A 24,160-nucleotide genomic window follows, 5' to 3' on the forward strand; every position below is an offset into this window, starting at 1 on the left:
TATGGAGTCTGACAGCAGTGGGGAGGAAAGACCTGCGAAATCTCTCCGTCCCACACCGTGGGTGCCGCAGTCTCCCACTGAAGGAGCTGCTCAGTGCTGTCACAGTCTGCTGCATAGTCCCTTTACTCTCCCCATGTTTGAGCCTCAGATTCGGTACAGTCAAACACGTGTCCTCCACTCCTCTGATGGGGCTCTGTGCAAACTGCATTGGACTCAGCTGATGTCCAGTCTCTTCCATAATCACATTTCTGATGAGTTTTTCAAAGACTTCACGACTGGGGTGAGCGTGACAGGCCATTAACTGTATGAAACTCATCGCTGAGTTCAATGATAAAGTGCTGAGTGTGTTTCAGTTTCTGCTGCTGATGTTCCTGCTCTGAGACTTGGATGGATGACCCATGATGAGCAGGAGCTGTGAGCTGGACACAGGCGGTGTTTCACGGAGCTCCTCGCTGTCGTGGAGACACAGCGAGTGATACGATGCTGTCAGCGGAGCTTCATCATCATCAGGATGAAGCACAGATGCTCTCTGCTTCCTCCTGCAGCTCACAGCCGCTCACAAAGATCAATGAGTGCCTCCACAAAGGAGCAGGACGTCTGTCACCTCCACTCTACATCCTGGATTTAATAAAACACCAGCAGGGGGCGCCACAGGACAGGCTGGACATGCACGATAGGACAGCAGAGTGAGCGTGAGGGAAGTCGCTTGTGTCTCTGTAAACTCAAACTCTGACTGTAAAGGCCTCAGAGGTCAGAGGTCACAGCTCAGAGCTGGCTGTAAACACCTCACACCTGGGAGGTTAGAGGTCACAGGTCGAGGCACCGCAGCCTAAAAATAAGCACAGCTGAGCTGGGTCTGCCCTGGCACCTCCACCCAGGAGGAAGCTGCACATCAGCTGGGAGGTGCTGAGGAGGCATCGTGGTTAAACTGAATAACCTTAAATATCACTGAAAGGATAGAAAGCGACTCACAGCAGGCAAAACTAAACACGCTCTCCTCTCAGGGCGGGGCTCCCGGGGTCAGCCTCTGTGACATCGAGGTCCTGCTGCTGCTCTCGTGTCTCGTAAACAGGTCACATGACCTCCGCACCTGAGACAGATCACAGGTAAAGGTGGACTCGGTCCTGTTGTGCAGCTTGTTCCTTCGTCTTTCCGGTTTCTTGGAATATACACATTCACACACCGAGTCAGCAGGCAGCGCTGAGGCGGGGGTCCCCAGAGAGGAGGAGGAAGAGAGCTGGTAAACAGCAAGGACAGGAGGAGCAGGGGAGAGGAGGAGGTGCGCACACACACACACACACACACACACACACACACACACACACACACACACACACACACACACACACACGGCTGCTCTACAGTCAATTTAACAATAATAAGAGTCTCTGCTTCCTGTCCTGCTGGTAAATAAAAGCATCATAAACCTGCTCAGATCTTCATCGATTTTTCTAAAGTGTTATTTTTGTCACAGACACCTGCACACAGTCACACTACAGGGAAAAATACCGAGCGAGCTAAAGGAGGGAGCAGCTTTTTCACGTGTCTTCATGAATAACTGTAAACCTGTTGTTTTATTGACTGTATTTGTGCTCTGTTACAAACACTGGAACACCGTGCAGTAATAACACTGGGCTCACATTAATGTGCTGAGCATCAATGACATAACTGTTCATGTGTCATTGCATAAAATTCTCTTACTGTGTGTGACTGCACAGATGGACACAGAAATGTCAAAGCTAACATTCAGTTTATTGTTTTCACGCGGTTTAAATGGACCTCCAGCTGTAACAGCTGAACTCATTAAAACGAAATGAATTTTTCAAACAGGACGCTCTCCTGTCTCCTGACTCACGGTTAGGATTAGAGGAAACAATAAAAACTAAGCAGAAGCACAAACACAGATCTGCCGAGCAGCAGTTTTAACTGTTATGATAATAAAATCAATCCTAACAGTTAAATCTGTGACGTCACTCTGGTGTGTGTCTGCGTTACATCAGATTCACCTCTGCAGCCCTGACCATCGCGGGCTTTTATTTTGAGGATTTGGCGAATGCGGGCTTTTATTGTGGTGGTCTGACCAAACCTCCTCCGTGTCTCCCGGAGCTTGCCGGTCGGGCTCCGCCGCCCTGCCCTCCCGTTCACAGTACACTCTCAGTCCAGTCCTTCAGCTCCGGGGCCGCTAACGAACTCAGCCCGCGGACACCGCAGCTCACCGGCAGCTCTGCGCCCGTTAGAGCGTTTACTGAGTACCGGAGGAGGAGGGACGCCCGCAGACTTTCCGACGGAACAGAACTCCGCGGACTGCGTCCATGCTGAGCCGCACACAGGTGAGCGCCGGCGGAGCGAGGACCGGGGGCAGCGGGCGCACTTTCAGTCGGTACTCCGGTGATACTGTGACGTAGACCGGACAGCCCGACGGCGAGCGGCGGGGTTCGCGGAGCAGCTGAAAGTAAAGCAGGTGTGTTTGGAGTGCTTTCGTCATTAACACTGACTCCGCCCCCCCGTTAACGCAGATTAAACCGCGTTTTTTTGAGCCAGTGAAAGGTTACGGACAGGGGCGGATACAGAGAAACGGGGCCCGGGGCACAGGTAAGGAAAAAGCCCCCCCTCCTTTTGCTGGTTTTAAACGGGGCAGCTAATTGGATAGCCGTGTTTGATGATCAGCTTGTAGTTTGTGCTCGAGCGGCCCTGATTGGTGGACGTTTCTCACATTATTTGACACCTGGAACTGTTATTGTGGCGCTCTGTTTGCTGCTTCCTGACTAGGTTTCACCTAAAGAAGGACCAGAAATCCAAACTTTTACTTTTACTGAAGCGTGAAAAACATTTCCGATAAAGAAATCAAAAGAACACAGACTCTCTTGTTTCTGTTCATTTATTTTATGTCATCCAGATGTTACATTTTTTGCTCCTCTAATTGTTTCCAGTTTATTTCTTTGTGTTTGCTCTGTTGATATTTGTTTAATCATGACAACAAAATGATTAAAGTTGATCAGATGCTGATGGGGAAACAGAACTGATCTCTCGTGTACTCGTCTGAGCGTCTGACGTCAGTCGCAGGGGGGCGGTGCCGGGGTGTCGGTTGATGTCGCGGTGTCTGTTTCTGTGATGTCAGTGGCAGACTGAGCGCGTGCGGAGTTGCTGAAAACAAAGATGGAGATGTTTGCCGTGTGGATCCTCAGCAGCTGATCAAAGAGAAAGAGCGGCGCCTGATTTTCAGGGTGCAATATCAGCTGTGGGCGGAGCCTGCACAGGTCTCAGATCCACCTGTCAAGCTGACGGAGGAGGAGGAGGAGGACGGCTGCTTCTTCTCCTTTGTCAGCAGCAGTTGAATGAAAAGCTGCGATCGCGCTGAATAATTCCTCTCCTCGTGTCTAAAAATAGCCACCCGGCTGCTCCACCTGCACACGGAGCTCTGCTGCACCTACGACGACCCTCGGAGTCACCTGACCTCGGCCGTAACAAACTGAACCAAAATAAACCGGAGCGACGGCGAGGCTGAAATAAACCCGAGCACCTCAGAGCAGGCGGAGGGAGCGCTGTGATTTATCGTTCATAAACACGACCTCGAGTCTGATCTGTGTGGGTTTAGGACGAGTCACAGATCAAACTGAGGTTTTCCCCGATCGATCATTTTATAGATGTTACCTGTTAACGCTCGCCATCTGACCGCTCGGTTCAGGGAGTGCTGCTGCTGGCTGTGTTTGTTTCTCCAGCCCGGTGCGTCCCACCCTGAGCTTTCATCTGCTGGATTTCGGTGACAGCTGGATGGCGATATACGATATATATCTCGATATTTATTTTTAAGCCATAAAGTAAGAACAAACAGAGAGTTTAGTCACAGCTGTGTCCCAGATGTCACACAGGCACTTTTATTAACACACAGCGCAGATGTACAAGAAACAATTACTCAGAAATAAATTATCAGCATTTATTAAATAATCATGCTCCATAAATAAAAGAAAAAATGTTGTTTTGTGCATAACAAAGAGCTCACAACTGTGCAGTCAAAATGTAAACTAACAGACGCTGAGCACAACAACAAGCAGCTGCTCTGTTCTTAACTTCTACTGCGTGACCGACAGCCTGGAGTTTGAAATCCTCTTCGTAACCGCGTCTCTGAACAGGAGCCGTTTATGGTCCTTATACGCACACAGTACGGTGATATTACGCTGAAGCACAGTACGTATCACTCCGCGAGGCTCCAGACTACGGCAGCCGTAACGCGGTGCGGCTCCGTAGCAAAGTCGTACTCAAACATTTTTAGTCAGATTGCTGAGCGCCGTGTTCCACAGAGAAGCGGTTCGCGGTCAGTGAGCACAACCAGAACTCATACATAAGGCGCGCTGTCAACTTTTGAGAAAATGAAAGGATTTTAGGCCGTGCAGCACCTCTGGGCGTTAGCGTGGTTAGCTCGTTAACACGTTGACGCCGTCCAGCCCCACGCACGGGGCGATGCGCAGTAACTCGTTAACGGAGATTTGCCGTGTCCATCTTGTCGCTGCCTGCAGGTGAAGCGATGGGGGAGGAGGGGGTGTTGTGGTCAGTGAAGGAGAGGCGGAGCAACGCAGCGTAGAGACAAAAGTGGACGAAAGAGAGGCAAACCTGCGGCTCCACAACTATAATTATAGCATAGACTATATCGATATAAAGGATATTGTCACATCTCTTATCTCGTATAAAAATATATTTTTTAAAAACTCGATATATCGCCCAGCCCTACATCACGTAGACGTGGGCTGGGAGTAAGAACAATAACACGGGCGAGGTCGAGTTGTGTGCAGGTTTTACACCTGAGCTCACCTGAGACCGAGTCTGTCATTAATGGATCCATAACACTGGAGAAAACGGGACCCCGAGCGATGAGGGAAACATCTGAGCGTGCAACACCTGGATCACAAGGTCACCTGGTGGGAGGTGACCTGTCTCTGAACAGGTAACAGGTGTGCACAGCGTCTCTCGGGCAGCGGGAGATCGCCCCCTGCAGGAACTGAGCGTCACTGAGTCTCTGAACCTGTGGATTCATCACAGACTGGATGTCATGACCACATCCAGTCACAGAGACGTGTCGGGGTCGCTTTAATGATGGCAGCTGATTGGTCGCAGACATGGTCCCCGTCTTTAAAGATCACCGGATCATTGCAGTCTCAATAACTGTGGTCGTGTCGCGGGCTCCGCCCACTGCTCTTCCAGGTGTGACTGTTGTGTAACCCTCTGCTGGAACTTCTGGACTCGAACGTCCTGTATCGATCGTGTGTTACTGCGTCTCGCTCCACAGTTGTGTTGTACAATGACAATAAAGGGCTTTTCTATTCTATTCTATTATGTTTGCAAGCGTGGCTCCATTTCTAAGAGTTTCTGATCCTGAGTCTGTGGACGTCACAAACGTCTCTGTCTCATCAAGGTGGGGTTCGCTTGGTTTTCTCGTCCTTCTGCCTGTGAGGGACTGATCAGTGCTGCTGCTGATTCAAGTGCATAATAGCATACAGTTGTGTGTGTGTGTGTGTGTGTGTGTGTGTGTGTGTGTGTGTGTGTGTGTGTGTGTGTGTGTGTGTGTTGGATAAACTGACAGTGTGGTACCAGGTTTGTGTTGGTTAATCTGGAGGCGGGTCTGAGCGCTGCTTTGCTGCAGTTTCCTTTGAAGTGGAGCAGGACGTGTTTGTGCGTTCCTCCGACAGAAACAGTCGTATCGTGTGTCGACTCGTTTCAGCTGCACTTTCACCGTGTGAGGATTCAATTACCATAAGCACCTTTAATCTGAGCCGACGGCCTCATCGAGGAAACTCGATCCCTCCTGCTAACGAGGAGAGCCGCGCTGCAGGATGCTGAGGCTCTTCTTCCAGGCTGCCGGCATGAATAACACATCGGAGAGGGACACCTCCGCCCCTGCAGAGCGCCTCCATCGGTCTCTGCAGGGGCACAGGGTCCTGAACAGTCATCTCCTAACCACAGGCAGCACCGAGCTTCACCGGAGAGCTTTCAGACCAACACCTACACCACCCACAGCTGAGGGCGGTGTGAGAGTCTCACGTTTATCAATGTTAAACTGATTAATCTATTTTAGAAAGTATGGAAACATCTGTCCATCGTCCCATGTTCACACCGTCCAGCTGTTTCCGGTCCGAGCGTCTGATTGGATGAAGCTCTCTGCAGCGGGTCCCCGCGTCTTTCTTTAAAATAAAACTGTAGCGTTCGTGCCCGACCTCTCCAGCTCTTCGTCAGCTCGGTTCACCTGCAGCTCATCTGTCATGTGATGGGGTTTCTCCGCCCATCGGAGTCAAGTCATCTTTATTTATATAGCACATTCAAAAGACATCAAGTGTCGGCCAAAGTGCTGAACAGAGGGATGATATAATAAAAAGAATTAAAATAGATGAGATGAAAACATTATAGAAACATTGTAAGACATCCATATATGTTTGTAAAAAAATGTGTACATGCATATATGCAAATACATATACAAAAATGTACACAAGCACACACAAGCACACGTGAACATAAAATACATGCAAACATTACCCAATGAGATAAAAGACCAGAATCGCAGAATAAAAGAGGTGTCAGAGAGAGCCTTGGAAAATAGGAAGGGCTTCAGATTCGATTTGAAGACTTCCAAGGATGAAGAGGATTTACTGAAAGGGGGAAGGCTGTTCCAGAGTCTCGGCGGCAATGGAGAAAGCCCTGTCCCCTCTAGATTTGAACTGGGAGCGTGGAACTGATAACAGCATCTGACTGGAGGAGCGCAGAGATCGAGTGGGTCGGTGCAAGCTAAGAAGATCTGAAATGTAACCTGGAGCCAAACCATGGAGAGCTTTAAAAACAAATAATAAAACCTTAAAATCGATTCTATATTTAACTGGTAGTCAATGTAGAGATGCGAGTATCGCAGTAATAGTCTCTGTTTCTAGTACCCGTCAGGAGCCTTGCGGCTGCATTTTGAACAAGTTGCAGGCGGGACAGGCTTGAGTGACAGATGCCTAAATAGAGAGAGTTACAGTAGTCAAGACGTGACGATAGGAAAGCATGAAACCAAGATTTTTTACGTGGGGATGTACACGAGCTGATAATGGGCCCAAATCGTTTCTTATGAGACTAACAGAGTCCTGCTTACCGAAGATTATCATGTCGGTTTTGTCGTGACTTAGTTTGAGAAAGTTCAGAGACATCCAGCAATGTATGTCGCTAAGACACTCTGAGACTTTCTGCAGCGTACTGTCAGCACCTGGTTTTAGAGAGAGGTAGAAATGTGCATCGTCTGCATCGGAGTGACAGGAGATCTGGTGTTTCTGAAAAATGGAGCCTAATGCGAGCATGTATAAGGAGAACAAGGCCGGGCCCAGAATAGAGCCCTGAGGTATTCCACAGGTGAGAGTAGCTGGGAGGAGTATTTGTTACCCAGCATCACAGAGTAGGATCAGCTCTCCAGGTAAGAGGCAAACCATGTTAGAGCAGAGCCTCGAATGCAGACACGTCTGTAGACGGTTTAACAGGATTGTGTGGTCGACAGTGTCAAAGGCTGCGCTCAGGTCTAGAAGGATGACAACTGTGCTTTTTCCAGAGTCACCAGCTAGAAGCACATCATTGAACACCTTCAGTAGAGACTGTGCTGTGGAAGGCTCTGAAACCACACTGATATTTGTCCAGAATATTAGTGTGTCTAAGAATGAGGAAAGTTGGTGGAGGACGACTTTCTCAAGAACCTTAGACAACAATGGCAGCTTAGAGATTGGTCTGAAAATACCAAGAACTGACGGGTCTGAACCAGGTTTTTTAGAAGCGGCTGAACAACAGCTTGTTTAAACGAATGAGGAACAGTCCCATTTGAGATGCTGCTATTTACAATAACGAGGATGTTAGGGCCGACTGTCTTCAGCACATCTCTGAGAAATGGTGTAGGTAACACATCCAAGGGGCACGTTTCATGTGCATTATTATATCAGTGAGATGGGATAATGAAACTGGTTTAAATTCGGAGAAAAGGAATGAACATGCAGGTGGTTCAGAGGGGTCTTGGGATGGGAGCGGGATATGTGCTCGGATATCATCAATGTTTTCAGTAAAGAACTTTCGTGTGAGGCCGTCTCAGATATGGCTGCAGTGGCGCAGGACAGAGTTGATTGTGTTGAATAGAACTTTAGGATTACCAGAGATTATCTTGGAGAAATAATTTGCTCTTTCTACCTTGATGGTGCGCTGATAGTTATTTAGACAATCTCTAAACACTTGGTAAGAAACGTGGAGCTTATCGTGCTTCCATTTTCGTTCTGCTTTCCTGCCTGACGGCACGAGTGCTGAAATGCTGTAAACATCAGCAGCAGTGTTCGTTTCTCACAGGCTGGTGTCCGCACACCTGTGCAGGTGTTTAAGCACTGCTTCATTTCACTGCTCTGATTATTAGCTCAGAGCTAACATCTTAGCCTATTGCTAACACAATGAAATATAAGGATGAAGGTGGAGGTTTGTTCTCACCCTGTTTTTAAGTGTTGATTTTATGTTAAAGGTGGAGGTGAGGAGCTGGGTAAGGTTTTCTCCTCAGTGTGTTTTGCTTGTTTGTGTATCTGAAGCACTTTTGACCACCTGTCTGCTCCACCTGTCCTCTCCACCTGCCCGTGTGTCGGACAGGGCTCTGTGGGTCTGAATGAGTCCTTTGTGTGGAAAGTTTGAGCCGGTCATCAGAGGTCATTCTAGTTAATAATTCGCTCTAACTGGCGGGTGAGAAACCGCCTCCAGATATCGGGGGCGGCGGTCTCTGGATCGCCAGTGATTAAGAGTAGCTGTGCAGCCGGCGGGCTCAGAGGATTAGTGACATTAATGATGAGAACAAAGCGACGCTGCTGCTCAGCAGCTTGTTTAGTTCTGCCTTTCAGCGTGTTTCATTATTCATTTGGCTCGCTGGAGCCAGACTGCTGTGACCCACTGCTGTGGGAATGAGCCGGGCTTGTATGGATTTATTTAGACTCAGAAACACCCCAGAGAATTAACCTGGGACAGCTTAAAGCCACGATCACACATTTATAGGAGCTCCACCTCCAGCTTCTTCTGTCTGCTCCACTCGCAGCAGGAAAAAAGCCTCCAAAAAGTCCCTGTGCTGGTAGCTGTTTAATCAAGTTAGAAACTCGGGGAAAGTATTTATCCATCACCAACAGACCCACTGGTTTAAAGTCCAAATGACCAACTCCAGGTTTGAGAGAGCAGTCCCATCTCCAAGTACATGGCCCAAACCACATCCAAAACCAGTTCAGTATCTGGGTCAATGTCCAGCTACAGGTCCAAAGTCCAAAACAAGATTTAAAGCAGAGAACTAAACTAGCCCCAAAGTCCAGGATCGGGTCTGACTCCAGGACAACCGACAAAACCAAGACCAGGTCTGAGACCGGGTCCGACTGAGACCGGGTCCGACTGAGACTGGGTCTGACTTTAATATGTACAGAGTTTAGAAAACTCAGAGTGAAAAACGATACTCAGGGTTGAGTAACCCCGAACTGTCCAACTCGGAATATTCGGTTTCAGAAAGGCTGATAACAATTAGTTCAGTCAACGCGGAGTTGCTTTAACCCCAAGTTAAGCGCGCGCACGAGGATACATAAAGCCCTGATTAGTGGAGCACAGATTAAGCGAGTCACCATGGAGACGGAGGGAAAGAAGGCAAGGCAAGGCAAGTTTATTTGTATAGCACAATTCAACAACAAGGTGATTCAAAGTGCTTTACAGAGACATTAGAAACAAGAACAAATAAAAAGCATGATTTAAAATTGAATAAAACAAGCAAATAATAGAATAGAATAGAATTCAACTTTATTGTCATTGCACATGCACAGGTACAGGGCAACGAAATGCAGTTTGCATCCATCCAGAAGTGCTTTAGTGATATAGATATATTACAATATATATTAGCAATAATATAGATATGTGAGTATATTACAGAAATGGGTCTATTATGGTATGTTATAATGTACACGGTATGAAGTATGTTGTGAATATTCTATAACTATAAGTATGTACAGGCTGTAGTGAGTACAAGCTATGTACAGGATATGAACAGGATATAAATATGAAAAACTATACAGAATATGAAATAAATAACTTTACAGAATCTGGGATATACAGCTATACAGAAATGGGAACTATGCAAGTTGTAAACAGTTGTAGGATTAAAGATTATCGAATGCACAGAATGATTATTTACACAGAGCTATACAGTAGTGCAGTTAAGATAAGTGAGGGTGTAGATAGTTTCTACAGAGGCTATATAAAGTGCTAGTGGTTGTGAGTGGTGGTTCAGTCCATGTTATTATTGTGTGTTTGAGGGTACAGTTGTCCATTGTGGGTGTGTGTGTGTGTATGTTCAGTCCATGAGTTTAACGTGGGTCAGATGTCAGGAGGCAGAGTTCAGGAGTCTGACAGCTGTGGGGAAGAAGCTGTTCCAGTACCTGGTGGTCTTAGTCCGGAGGCTCCTGTGGCGCCTCCCAGAGGGCAGGAGGGTGAAGAGTCCATGTGATGGGTGACTGGGGTCTTTGATGATTTTCCCAGCCCTTTTCAGACACCGCTTCCTGTAGATGTCTTTTATGGCAGGAAGTGGTGCTCCGGCGATGCGTTGGGCAGTTTTCACGACCCTCTGCAACGCCTTCCGGTCCGAGGCAGAGCAGTTCCCGTACCAGACTGTTATACAGTTGGTCAGGATGCTCTCGATGGTGCAGCGATAGAAGTTCACCAGGATGTCTGAGGACAGGTGGTTCTTCCTCAGAGTCCTCAAGAAGAAGAGGCGCTGGTGAGCCTTCTTGACCAGCTTGGAGCAGTTGGTCGTCCAGGTGAGATCCTCGGAGATGTGGACTCCCAGGAACTTGAAGCTGCTCACACGCTCCACAGCCGTCCCCTTAATGTGGATGGGTGGATGTGGGTCAGCATTCCTCCTGTAGTCCACGATGAGCTCCTTGGTCTTCTCGGTGTTAAGCAGCAGGTTGTTTCTGTCGCACCACTCAGCCAGACGATCCACCTCCTCCCTGTAGGCGGCCTCATCGTTGTCACTGATGAGGCCAATCACCGTGGTGTCATCTGCAAACTTAATGATGGTGTTGGAACCATCAGCAGGTCTGCAGTCGTGGGTGAAGAGGGAGTAGAGGAAAGGGCTCATCACACAGCCTTGTGGTACACCGGTGTTCATTGTGATGGTAGATGAGCAGCGGTTATCCAGCCGGACATGTTGGGGGCGGTTGGTCAGGAAGTCCAGTAACCATTTGCAGATGAGGGAACTGATACCCAGGTCTGTCAGTTTCCTGATGAGTTGTGAGGGGTGGATTGTATTGAATGCTGAACTGAAGTCTATAAACAGCATTCTGGCGTAGGTGTTGTTGTTGTCCAGGTGTGAGAGGACAGAGTGCAGTGCGATGGAGACTGCATCCTCTGTGCTCCTGTTCCGGCGGTATGCGAATTGGTGGGGGTCCAGGGTGGGGGGGAGACAGGATTTGAAGTGTGCTAGGACCAGTCGCTCTAAGCACTTAGTGATGATGGGGGTGAGTGCTACTGGGCGGTAATCATTGAGGCAAGATGGGTTGGAGTTTTTGGGTATCGGGACGATAACTAACTAATTAACAAACAAACAAACAAACAAACAACAGTATATAAAATCAAAACAGATAAAATCAGTAGTTAAATGTAAGTTTTGAAATTTAAGCTTAAAGTGTGGATTTGGTGCTTTATTCAAATGCAGCTGAGAATAGGTGAGTCTTCAACCTGGATTTAAATAAACTGAGTGTTTCAGCTGATCTGAGGCTTTCTGGGAGTTTGTTCCAGATATAAGGAGCATAAAAGCTGAATGCAGCTTCTCCGTGTCTGGTTCTGACTCTGGGAACTGATAAAAGACCGGATCCAGATGACCTGAGGGATCTGGATGGTTCATACTGGGTCAGGAGGTCATTGATGTATTTTGGTCCTAAACCATTCAGAGCTTTATAGACCAGCATCAGAACTTTAAAGTCTATCCTCTGACGGACAGGCAGCCAGTGTAAAGACCTCAGAGCTGGACTGATGTGGTCCACTTTTTTGGTCTTAGTGAGGACTCGAGCAGCAGAGTTCTGAATGAGCTGTAGTTGTCTGACTGATTTTTTAGGTAGACCTGTAAAGATGCTGTTACAGTAATCAAGCCTACTAAAGATGAATGCATGGACTAGTTTTTCCAGGTCCTGTTGAGACATCAGATCTTTTATCCTTGATATATTCTTGAGGTGATAGTAAGCTGACTTTGTTATTGTCTTAATGTGTTTTTCTAAGTTTAGGTCTGCATCCATCACTACACCCAAATTTCTCGCCTGGTTTGTGGTTTTTAGATGTATAGATTGAAGTTCTCTGGTGACCTGTAATCGTTTTTCTTTGGCGCCAAAGACTATTACCTCAGTTTGTTTTTGTTTAGCTGGAGAAAATTGTGGCACAACCAGTCATTGATTTCCTCAATGCATTTACCAAGAGCCTGTACAGGGCCTCGGTCTCCTGGTGACATTGTGATATATATTTGTGTGTCATCTGCATAGCTGTGATAGTTTATTTTGTTGTTCTTTATAATCTGTGCCAGTGGGAGCATGTAAATGTTAAACAGAAGGGGTCCCAAGATGGAACCTTGGGGAACTCCACATGTGATACTTGTCTGCTCAGATGTGAAGTTACCTATTGATACAAAGTATTTCCTGTTTTCTACGTATGTTTTGAACCAGTTTAGTACAGTTCCTGAAAGACCTGCCCAGTTCTCCAGTCGTTTGAGTAATATGTTGTGGTCAACTGTATCAAATGCTGCACTGAGATCCAGTAAAACTAGGACTGACATTTTTCCACTGTCTGAAGGCGCGGTCAATGTATTTTACAGCGCTTGAGGCCGAAATTCTGATGGCAGTATATGCTGATAACATGCAAATTTTGCGGAAAAAAAGTAACACAGCCTCAGCTGCAAAAGAAAGGGAGCATGCATGGCAAAACATAGCCGACAGAGTCAATGCGTGAGTGTTAATTTAAACATTGATCTAGGGATTTCCACCCATTTAACACATTATTTCATTATATTTTATTTTTTATTTTATACATTTTATTTTGCAATGTGATGTGAGCGCAGGTGCAACCCAACAGGCCCCAAACGTTCCTGGCAGCAAGTAAAAATGAAATATAAAAATATAGTCCAAACAGGTAAGGTGTAATTGTATTATGAGCCATAGTGCTTGATCTGTTTGTCCGATGTAAATCAATTGCAGTTAGAGGCTACATTAATTTCCCCTCTGTAAGCACTTATTGAAATTATCTGAGCACATTACAAGTACATATTTGCTTACTCTGTATGCTCAAATGTGACCCGTTATAGCCAACAGGAAAAAAGCGGAGGCCCGAAAAACAGGTGGGGGTCCTCCACCACCACCACTCACAGAGCCTGGCCACTTGGCTTCCACATTTGTGATAATGTTGGCAGCATCACATATGATCTTCACAGTGCAGAGAACACAAATTAGCATCCATTACTATAATGAAATAATTTGTTAGTTTGAAATGCTACAGGGAACTATGTACCTGTACATTAATGCTGTGGAAAGACTTCCTGTTCACATAGTCTCCTTCATTTACTGAAGGAGCAATGATTGGAATGTGAGTGCCATCTATACAGCCAATCACGCCTGGGAACCGTGAGAATAAATGTGCAATTTAAGTAGTAGTTCAAATATCACCACATCATGAATTAAGTTTCGTTCATCCTGATACCTGCAATTTTGTGGCATCCCTCTTTGATAAATCTTGTGGGTCTGTGACCGGGGAACACCACAAACGAGTACAGGAGACGTTTCAGTGCAACTGTAACATTCCTGACTGCCCGACAGACGGTAGCCTTGGAAACGTGCTCAGCGTCACCAATATTATACAGAAAGCTCCCGTTTGCAAAAAACCGAAGTGCGATACAAATAATATGTACAGAACTGAGAGGATGTCCGCGATGTGTCACATGAGCAATATTAGGTCTGAGGATGTTATCCAAATGACTTATAGATTGTGCTGAAAAACGGTAACGTTCACACAGGAAATCATCAGGAAATGATAAAATGTCCGAACGCGCTCTAATCACTCTCTCCCGGCGGAGAGCTCTGCGGAGAATTTGGGCTTCAACATCTACTGGCTCTTCAAGGAAGGAGCACGCCATGTCTGACACTTCCTACAGTCAGGTTTCTGACAAAGGGGCGGAGAAAGTCAGGGTTAGTAGAAGTAAACCTGCTAGGGGGCAGGTTAGCTTCACGGAGTGTGTTGTCATAGTAACTCACTCAGAATTAATCTAAACTCGCTTTGTGAAACCGAAAACCCAGAGTTTTCGTTAACTCAGGATATACTTACTCAGAGTTTGCACTAAACCGGCTTCCTGAAACAGGGCCCAGGTCTAGATCAGGTCTGACTCCAGGACAACAGACAAAACCAAGACCAGGTCTGAGACCGGGTCCGACTGAGACCCAGTCTGACTGAGACCAGGTCTAGATCAGGTCTGACTCCAGATTGAAAGCAAACACAAAAACTGGCTCCAGCAGTCGCCCCATGCCCCGGGTCCCACACCAGTCCACAGCTCTGGGCGTGGGTTGGTGTGCTAGTATGATGGAGAGGTGCCTCTCTTCTGATAACCTACAACTTTTACTCATCATATAAATCATGACATTTATCGCGTGACCTGATCAGCTCGTCCGAGTTCAGGAGAGGCACGGAGAGAACGTAGGGAACAGATGGAAAAGGTGACGATAAGCCGGAGTGACCTCACACTTAACGCAGGACCTCCACCCTGCTGTCCACCTCGTGCTGCAGCTTGCGGATAAACGTGAACGGAGGTGGAGATTTCCGTATATGTTATCCCATAAGATTAGAGTCCCATAACGGAATGAGAGGGATTAATCTTCCTAGCTCGCGTCGAGGGGACCACACAAGCCCTTTATTGTGCCGGAGGAGGTGGCTTATCAACTCATCGGATTTGCAGATTATATTCCTGATTATGGTTATTTCATATTTCCGTGCAGTCGTCCGTAAGGACGGACAGAGTATTTCAGCTGAGGTGATTCAAAGATCAGAAAGCTGCATCGCCACAAATGCTCCTGTCAGAGGCGCAGTTTGACATTTCTCATTAAATGTGATGCTTTATTAAAGTAAAAGATGTCCATGGGGATGTATGTTTCTTTTTCAGGGAGTAAAAGTCGGAGAGATCCAAGAAAATTACATTTTTATTCCTGGGTAAATGATGGAAACATGAATTAGATTTTGAATTCTGGATTTAACAGGAAGCCAAAACAGGAGAAATCTGCTCTCTCTTTCTAGTCCCTGTCAGGACTCTTGCTGCAGCATTTTGGATCAGCTGAAGGCTTTTCAGGGAGTTTTTAGGACTTCCTGATAATAATGAATTACAGTCGTCCAGCCTGGAAGTAATAAATGCATGAACTAGTTTTTCAGCATCACTCTGAGACAGGATATTTCTAACTTTAGAGATGTTGCACAAATGGAAGAAAGCAGTCTTACATATTTGTTTAATATGTGCGTTGAAGGACATGTCCTGGTCAAAAATGACTCCAAGGTTCCTCACAGTGTTACTGGAGGCCAAGGTAATGCCATCCAGAGTAAGAATCTGCTTAGATACCATCTTTCTAGGCTTTTCAGGGCCGAGTACAATAACCTCAGTTTGATCTGAATTGAATTAAGAAGCAGAAAGTTAGCGGCCATCCAGGTCTTTATGTCTTTAAGACATTCCTGCAGTTTAACTCATTGGTGTGTGTTATCTGGCTTCATGGACAGATAGAGCTGGGTGTCATCTGCATAGCAGTGAAAATGTATGCTATGTCTTCTAATGATGCTGCCTAAGGGAAGCATGTATAATGTAAACAGAATTGGTCCTAGCACTGAACCCTGTGGAACTCCATAATTAACCTCAGTGTGCTCCCATTAAACGAGGTGTTTGAATCCTTTTCATCTCCTCCTTCAGTCGGACAGTGTCAGAGGAACAGGTGACCCAGAGTAAAATGGTGAGACTAAGATAAGTGCTGCAGAAGAACAAAGCAGTGTTATGTCAGCTGACATGGTAAATTATTTCTGAGACTTCAAACTGGACCCACCTGCTCAGCTCGGTCCCACAGTCCAATGAGACACTGAGTATATGAAGTGTTTGTTTTACTGAATGTTCACTGTGATAAACATACAAACAGGTCAGACCATCGTCAGTTACCATGGTGATCTGTCTGCGTTAAACACCGTCAGTTAATCTCGTTTCGTGGTGACACCCGCTGTGCCGAAAACAGCGGACGGAGTCGAGAAGGCAGGAAGTAGAAAACTGATTTGGGCCGCGAGGATGATCAGTTAACGTCCACGTACGCGGCAGCGGCACAGAAACTCCTGCTGTGTGTCGAGCGCTGTGCTGCTGCTGAGTGTGAGGAGCTGAACTCAGAGATCAGGGAAGCACAGTGGAAAGTCCACAGTATCAAACAAGCTGCAGAAACGCCACTCGTGCCTCCGCTCGCTTTCCAGCTCGGGTCACCTTCATTTCAGGGGCAGCGTGGGACTCTTTGTCCCCGAGCTCTGGCTCGTTTCTCAGCCCGCACGCCGTCCTTGGCCTCATCCTGAACTCTGAACAATTAGCACTAAACGGTCTGAGCGAGCTGCTGCAGCCTCGCTCACGCAGCCCATTTTCTGTCTTTGTATCTGCACACAAAGCAGAGCGAAAGACCGACTGTAACCGTGATGATGGAGGCTGTCTCAGCGTCTGTGGTGCAGCTACACAGAGGTGGAATTTCTCGGTGAGCTGCTTACTGTTAAAAATGACTCCTTTATCGGCTTTCTTTGCCCTCCTGGGCAGCCGCCGCCTGCACAAGCTCTCATTTTATGTACCAACTGTACATAAGTGTTCAGGCTGCTGTCTCATTAGCTTTGACTTCAACCAAACCGGCGTGTGAACACGTCCTGCAGGTACGAGGCTGCTGAATGATTCCTGTAGGAACCATGTGAATAACTCAGGATACTCTCCCGGTCCTGCTGGAGAGCACCGCAACGACAAAGTCAGCACATGTATTTGTTCTTAAAACACTTTACTTTCAGATACTAGGAGAACAAAAGTTTGAAGAAAAGTGAGGAAATCTTCTGCAAACATGTTCCTGTAACTTTCAGCTGTTGGTGGGACTCGTCCTGCAGCTGTGGAGGAACACGAGCCCAGACCAGCAGACTCGGTGCTTGTACTGTGTCACACTTTATTCATATTTTCTCTGTAGTTTCTCCCTCAGTGCAGTTAGCGTGAGTTCTCCTGTTGCAGTTTACCCTGATTGTTTGCTCTCGTTTGTTCCGTGGTTTCCTTCAGCGTGTCAATAATCTGTGAGCGCTGCAGTCACAATATTGACGCAGCTCAAAACGTCTGTGGCGGTTCGATGACAGCGGGCGTTTCCTGTTTCAGAGTGTTGATGATGTCGCTCAGGGAGGTGTGATTGTGGTGTACGGCGTGGAGCTCTGCCATCACACTGCAGGGTATCCATCTCCTGCCGTCATGTTAATCCGGGCGCGGCAGGATTGAAGCGTCCTTGCCGAGCGGTCAGCTGGAGGCCCAGAGTTTGACTCGACAAGGACGTGAGGAGGGGTCGTCCTCTCGACTCTTCGTTGTGACTCGTTCCTCTGAGTTTCCTGCCGTGTTCTTGGTTTTCTGACTAAATGAATCTTCAGTTGGGACTGCGACCTGTTTGGGGGAAAATACTCAGAAACCTGATTATTTGTTCTCAGTATTTCATGCTTCATTAGATGCAGCCTGATGGTTTTTCTTTAATCCTGCCAACAAACACTCAAATCAGCCTGGCTGGATTCTTTCTGCACGCAGCGTCTTGTTCTCAGCCGCCCTGTTTTATTTAAATGCAGGCTGTTTATCCTCGTTTCAGCAGAATGAGCTGCTGCAGCGTGATGCTATAAATCATCAGCCACTCGTCGCTAATAGAAACCTTAATAACACATTTATTATTATTAGAGGAACAAAAGTTTCTGCTGTAAAACTTCAGAAAACAGAACAAAGCGTCTCAGCGGTGATCTCAGACGTCGAGGTCGATCCGCCTGCGGCTGAAAACCGTCCTTATCGCAAACAGATCACAGCCACTGCTTTGAGAGCGATGATAAAATCAACGTGGTGCTCTTCGTTTCCTTTGTTATAAATCAGACTGTTGGAGACGGGAGTGATTCACTCGCCATTTACTCTCCGAGCTGCGGCGAAACTGTGAAAACCGACACCTTCAAAGTAAAAGCTGTGCTGCACTGCTTAAACCAACATATTTCCAAAGGCAAGACTTTTACTTTGACGGTCTCTGTTTCTGGTTACGAGGTTTTGGTGCAGCTCCACCAACCGACCACTTGATGAGTACATGCTTCCCTAGCAACGGTTGCCAGGCAGTCGCCTGTGTAACTGAGGCCTCAGTTCAGTATTAAGATTTACCATGGTAACCGTTTCCATGGTGACGATAGCACACTACAGAGCCGTGCCTTAAACGAAACATTGACGCAAAAAATTTGTCAAATTTTTCCTAATTAAATTATTCGAAATACTCAGTCAATTGTTGCAGCCCTTCTGTGATTTGATATAATATAGTTTAATACAGTGTTTCCCAACCACTGGGCCACGGGACCGGCTTTTAAGGTGTCGCAGATAAATACAACAAAATAAAACCAGTACCAAAAACAGAAGATTTATTCATAACACACAAGGAAAAGACCCAGGGAAACAGAGTTAACGATAAAAACGATTAAAAAACCCGATAAAACCGTGAAAACCATAAATTTCAAACCCGAGCCTCAACTCTCGCAGCCCAGTACCAAACGGACCGCCGTAATTAGCGTGAGTAACGGGCAGAACAATGACATTCTCTTCCACTAGAGGGCAGTACAACTACCTGCTCTAATTCAGTGGGTCGCCAACTGCCAGTAAGACAGAAGACGACGACGAAGAAATGACAATAGTCAGAAAAGTAGTCAGTGTGACCTGGTCCTGGAGGAAACTCCGACCCAGGTGAAGGCCCAGCATGAGCAGTGGTCAGAAGGAAGCAAAAAAGGTAAACTGGGGACCAGTGTTGGGACTAACGCGTTATTAAGTAACGCGTTACAGTAACTACGTTATTATTGTGGTAACGAGCACGGTAACTAGTTATTATGCCAAAACCAGGAGCGCGTTAGTCGTTACTGGGATTTAGATAGGGTCGTTACTCGTTACTTCGTGCGGTGGCATCGCGGAGCTTCCACAGATTCAGTAACATTAGCAAGTGGTGGAGGCCAGCAGGTGGATGAAGGAAAAGGGAGGCAGGAGGAAGAGAGACCCGAGGCGGCTGCCGGTCCGAGTGTGAACTGAACTTCAGGTAAGAAGTTATGACCTGCAGTCTCTCTGGGTCAGATATAAACCAAGTTTAGGTGGAGTTTATTTTCGTTATTCTGACTTTCTCCGTACTGCGTGCTAGCTAGCATGACGGAGTTTCTATACAGCTGGGTGGTGCTATGATGTTAATGATGTTGAACTTTATTTTGTTCATAAGTTATTAGAGTTGCCAGCCGTCCCGTCTGGTATTCAGAGGAAATATTACGCGTTTCTTATTGAGGTGAAAAGGAACAGTTTGTCCCGTAATTCAGCTACAATGGAAAAGACACAAAGCTGGAGTTATTCTGTGTCTTTGCTGCACAGCTGCCTCTTCTTCTTTCATTCTCCCCCCTCCCTCTCCTGTTTCTACTTCAATCATGAAACTGATCAATGATCAGCTGATCGGCTTTTCTCTCTTGTTTGTTTATCGCCCACTTTGCGCCAGAAAGAGGAAACCAGCGGATGTCGCGCTAAACAACAGCAGCACGTTTAAGCTTGATCAGCTGTTGTTAGAATTTATTTAATATTAATTTCTAGTATCAGCTGATGTTTGCTGGAGCCACAGCTGTAAAGCTGCTGGTCATGATATGGTTTGGTTATCTGGTGAGAGGGAAACATGAAGATGAAACCAGGAGATGTCCTTACTGAACCATCAGAGCTGTGATGGAGAAACAGGTTTACCTTTTAGGTGACAGGAATGAGTTGAAGTTATGAACTGTTGCTGAGAGACAAATAACACCAGGATCCTTTTCTAAGCAGCTGACAGCTGGTGACTGTGCAGGGGCGGGTCTAGTAAAGTGTTGCCAGGGGGGCAGGTAGGGCATTAACAGGGAGAGGGGGGCACAAAGAAATACTTTTCTTTCTTATTCTCATTTAAAATGTCTCGCTTTTAAAAAATAATTATCTGAATCTTACAACAAACGATTGATAGATTGATGCATATATACCATCAGAACAGTGTACATCACTGTCACAACAGCGTTTGTTTTCATTCAAAGGCTTTATGATTTTTCCTATAATGGTGGGCCGGTCTCTAGTCAAAATGCCCGGGACTATTTTCTGTCCCAGTCCAGCCCTGTATGCAGCTCATCTGCAGTCTGGTGTTACCTACATCTTCCTATTCAGAAGGCAGAATTTCTGAGTTCTGAGTACAATCGAAGCACCACGACTGCAGTTTTTATGTTGGATGTAAAAGGCGCACATGACTCTGTGACGTAGGCTAGAATCATGGCAGCAGTCAATGACGGTCCAGGCGTGGGATTTCTCTCGTGGAAATATGCACATTATCTTTTCCTTTCTATTGGTAGGTGGCACAGTGCACTGTGGCAAGTAAGCAAGCTAGAAGACTGGCAAAGTTATGGGAGCAACACATTAACAAGAGAAGTCTGAGTAAAACCAAAGTTACTTTCCCTAGTAACTAGTTACTCTGAAAGTAACGAGTAACTTGAAGTAACTGAGTTACTTTTGAGAGAAACAACTAGTAATGTAACTAAGTTACTATTTTAAAGTAACTTACCCAACACTGCTGGGGACAAACCGAGCCAACTCTGCTCTGCCTGGAGTGCGGGGGAAATGATCAATGTGCTTTTTGTGGCATTTTTGTTTTTGCTGTGGGATTTTTGTAATGTGAAACATATGCTGTGGCTCCAAAAGGTTGGAAACACTGGTTTAATTTGTACAGTATGACAGATTGGTGACATCACAGCACCGACACCCGTTTTGAAGCCTTGGGAGGCCTTATTGATTTATTTTCATTGTAATCATTTCTAAGTCTAAGGAAGTCCACTCCATGCCTCCTAGGTCAGCTCTTTCCACGGGGCGGAGGCCGGGGCATAAACTCGGCCACACTGCAGAGGTGATCTCTCTCAGCTGGTCTAGGAACACCTAAGTGCAAGGAGGAGGAGTTGGAGGAGGAGCAGGAGGAGGCTGGGAAGCTTCTGTGGATAGACCCTGAGCTGGATCAGCAGCAGAGGATGGATGGAATAAATAAACAGACTGATTGGCTGGATCCAGTTATGCGTGTCACATGATCAGCTGAAAACATCTGAAACCATCACAGAGTCTCTCAGCACAAAAGATACAGACACTGCAGGAGTGTGTGTGTGTGTGTGTGCGTGCGTGTGTGTGTGTGTGTGTGTGTGTGTGTGTGTGTGTGTGTGTGTGTGCGTGTGTGTGTGTGTGCGTGCGTGCGTGTGTGTGTGTGTGCGTGCGTGTGTGTGTGTGTGTGCGTGTGTGTGTGCGTGCGTGTGTGTGTTCTAGTGTGTGCGCGTGTGTGTGTGTGTGTGTGCGTGTGTGTGTGTGCGTGTGTGTGTGTGCGTGTGTGTGCGTGCGCGTGTGTGTGTGTGCGTGTGTGTGTGTTATGGGCTCACCTGCTGTGATGCTGCAAACAGATGTTCCTGCTCAGCCTCATGGGAGCAGGAAGTGTGCAGTCAGCAGGAGAGATGGCTGTGCAGTAAAAACAAACGCACACACACACACACACACACACACACACACACACACAGAGCAGGTAAACAGCCAGTGATGGCATTGGTTTTTGTCCTGTGATGGCGCCCTCCTGTGGTCATGTCAAAGTGTACCTGCTTGATCAGTTATCGTCATAGAAACCAGGATGGAGGCGCTTCACGTGTCCCTATAAGTCGTATCTTCTCTTGTTCAGGTGCAGTGCTGCCACCTAGTGGTGCAGGTGTGGTCCAGCACAGAGTTCGTGGACCCACCTGTCGGTAAAGATGACTCCGTGTACGAGAGTGAGTTTCCGGCACAGTCAGGAGCTTTCAGGAGTTTTATTCGTCTGCCACATGGATCACAGTCATTTGACTTTCAGGCTTTTTTAGGGGGGTAGAAGGACGTGAGTGTGTCAGGATGGAGTAGGGCCGTGTGATATAATGATATATATCAGATAACGATATGAAAACGTCTATCGTTTGTTTCGTGGTGTCGCAAAATAAACTGCAACTGTTTTTACTCGTCGTCATTAGCAACAACGGTGGTAAAACCATTGCGTGGCTCTGCCATCCGCTTGTTTATTTTCCACATAAACCTTTCACAATAAAGCTGGAGATCCTGTTGAGACTTTTCAAAATAAACTGAATCACTTGGTGGGCGGTGGTGATAACCTGCAGGTCGCTGTGCATGGATCAGTGCTGTGGAAACAGAAAATAAACTGAAGGAGCTTTAAAAGGCCAGCGAGAGCGAGCAACCTGAGAACCAAAGTCTAATGAAGACGTTATTAAAGGAGCGTCTGAGTGATCGATCAGCTGATTGTGAGTTTTCAGGAAGCACTGGAGGACCAGGAGCAGCTCTCGTTTTCCTCCCCCACCACTCGTAAATCACCCTCATGTTCTCCATCATTCTCTTGGTCAGAGCGTGAGTGGGCGGACGCCAAAATGATCCTCGTGGGGAAAAGAGTCACAGGAAGTAGAACGTCATGTTATTGCACATGCTCAGTTCCCACAGAGAGAGCAGGTTTGTGATATTCTGACAGGAAGTGAAAGTGTCACGCTCCACCAGACTCCATTCACAAAACCAGGAATTTAACCTCCAATGAGCACCGAGCTGTCGGAGGCCTTTGACAGTGTGTCACTGGTTTTGCGTTTGGCTGTGGTCAGTGTCACAGCTGGCAGCACGAGGTGACACCCGGACCCTGCAGAGGCCACACAGGTTGTTCAACTCCTCCAGGATGGCACATCAGTACGTGCCATCGTCAGGTTTGCTGTGTCTCCCAGCACCGTCTGAGGAGCGCAGAGGAGACTTCAGGAGACGGACGGTTACTGGACTGGGCCATAGAAGGCCTTAACCCATCAGCAGGACCAGTATCTGCTCCTTTGTGCAAAGAGGAAGACCTGTAGCAGGTCACTGGTGTGAACGTTTCTGACCAAACAATCAGAAATAGACTTCATGAGGTTTGCCTGAGGGCCACATGTCCTGTAGTGGGCCCACGCTCACTGCAGTAGAACACCAGAACCGGCAAGTCCACCGCTGCCGCCCGGCTCTGCAGAGATGAGGGCGGGCTCAGCCTGAGCACATGTGTCAGAGCTGAAAGTGTCTGGAGAAGCCGAGGAGAACGCCGGCTCTGCGGCTCGGTGGTGGGTCAGTGATGGTTGGGTATCCATGGAGGGATGCGGACCTCTACAGGTATATTGCCATGGTGACTTCTGTCCTCTGTGGGAGGGGACAGCTACAAAATAATGTCAACAATGATGTAAGACTTACTGCAGATGTCCGTGTTTGATGAGAACGATTCATTTTATTGGAAACACTCACGGTGAAACTCTCCTCTGTGTTGACCACCTCCTCCTCCTCCTCAGGAGGTGCAGCATGGCTCCAACGGCCACCCCGGCCTTCACCTGCAGCTTCCGTGGAGGTTTCAGCCTATCAGCATCCAGCCAGCGTGCAGCTGTTTGGGGGTTTCATGTGGATCTTTCCATCGTGTGTGTAATGGCTGTGGGGTGTGGTCATCACCCTGCTGGGCGGGCGGTGTCGACACTCATGTTTGTGAGGTGATGGAGGGTACTTGATAACAACCTGAGGCGGTGTAAAATTTTCACATTTATACCGCAGGTGGAGCTGCCGGAGAGACAATAAAGGTACTGAGGCAGCAGGAGTGTGGTTGGAGGAGGTGGAGCAGGTGACGGTGTTTAAAGGAAACGGAGAGGAACCGTCGGCGCTCAGAGTGAAACGCCGAAGCTCGGCCCCAGAGGCATCCGATGGCGTGCAGTCACACGGCGAGCATCAGGTTTGCATGTCTTTATCAGATCTCGTCTGAAGTGTTTGTCTCCTCAGGTGCTCGCCGTGGTCTGTCCAGGA

The 24,160-nt window shown here is 47.2% G+C and overlaps 1 protein-coding gene across 3 annotated transcripts in view; it reads left to right on the forward strand.

Annotated features, from left to right (window-relative positions):
* The first annotated feature begins 2,046 nt into the window (after positions 1 to 2,046).
* LOC147326879 (carbohydrate sulfotransferase 8-like) overlaps positions 2,047 to 24,160 on the forward strand; it is a 50,481-nt gene continuing 28,367 nt past the window's right edge. Inside the window, exons 1-2 of one of the 3 annotated variants that reach the window (XR_015130522.1) lie at positions 2,047 to 2,461; positions 21,155 to 21,459. Coding sequence is in view for 2 of the 3 variants with exons in the window: in XM_086302281.1 (XP_086158407.1) it covers position 24,160 (1 nt within the window). In the remaining variant the exon portion in view is untranslated. Of the gene's footprint in view, positions 2,462 to 21,154; positions 21,460 to 24,136 lie in introns of those variants that run through there. The other 2 variants (XM_086302281.1, XM_086302282.1) reach the window with 2 other exon arrangements.

This window comes from Aulonocara sp. 'chitande type north' Nkhata Bay, linkage group LG7 (genome assembly GCF_057382095.1).
Source record: "Aulonocara sp. 'chitande type north' Nkhata Bay isolate Kocher_YH1m ecotype deep benthic linkage group LG7, A_spYH_male_GT1.1, whole genome shotgun sequence".
In the NCBI taxonomy this organism is placed as follows: Eukaryota; Metazoa; Chordata; class Actinopteri; order Cichliformes; family Cichlidae; genus Aulonocara; species Aulonocara sp. 'chitande type north' Nkhata Bay.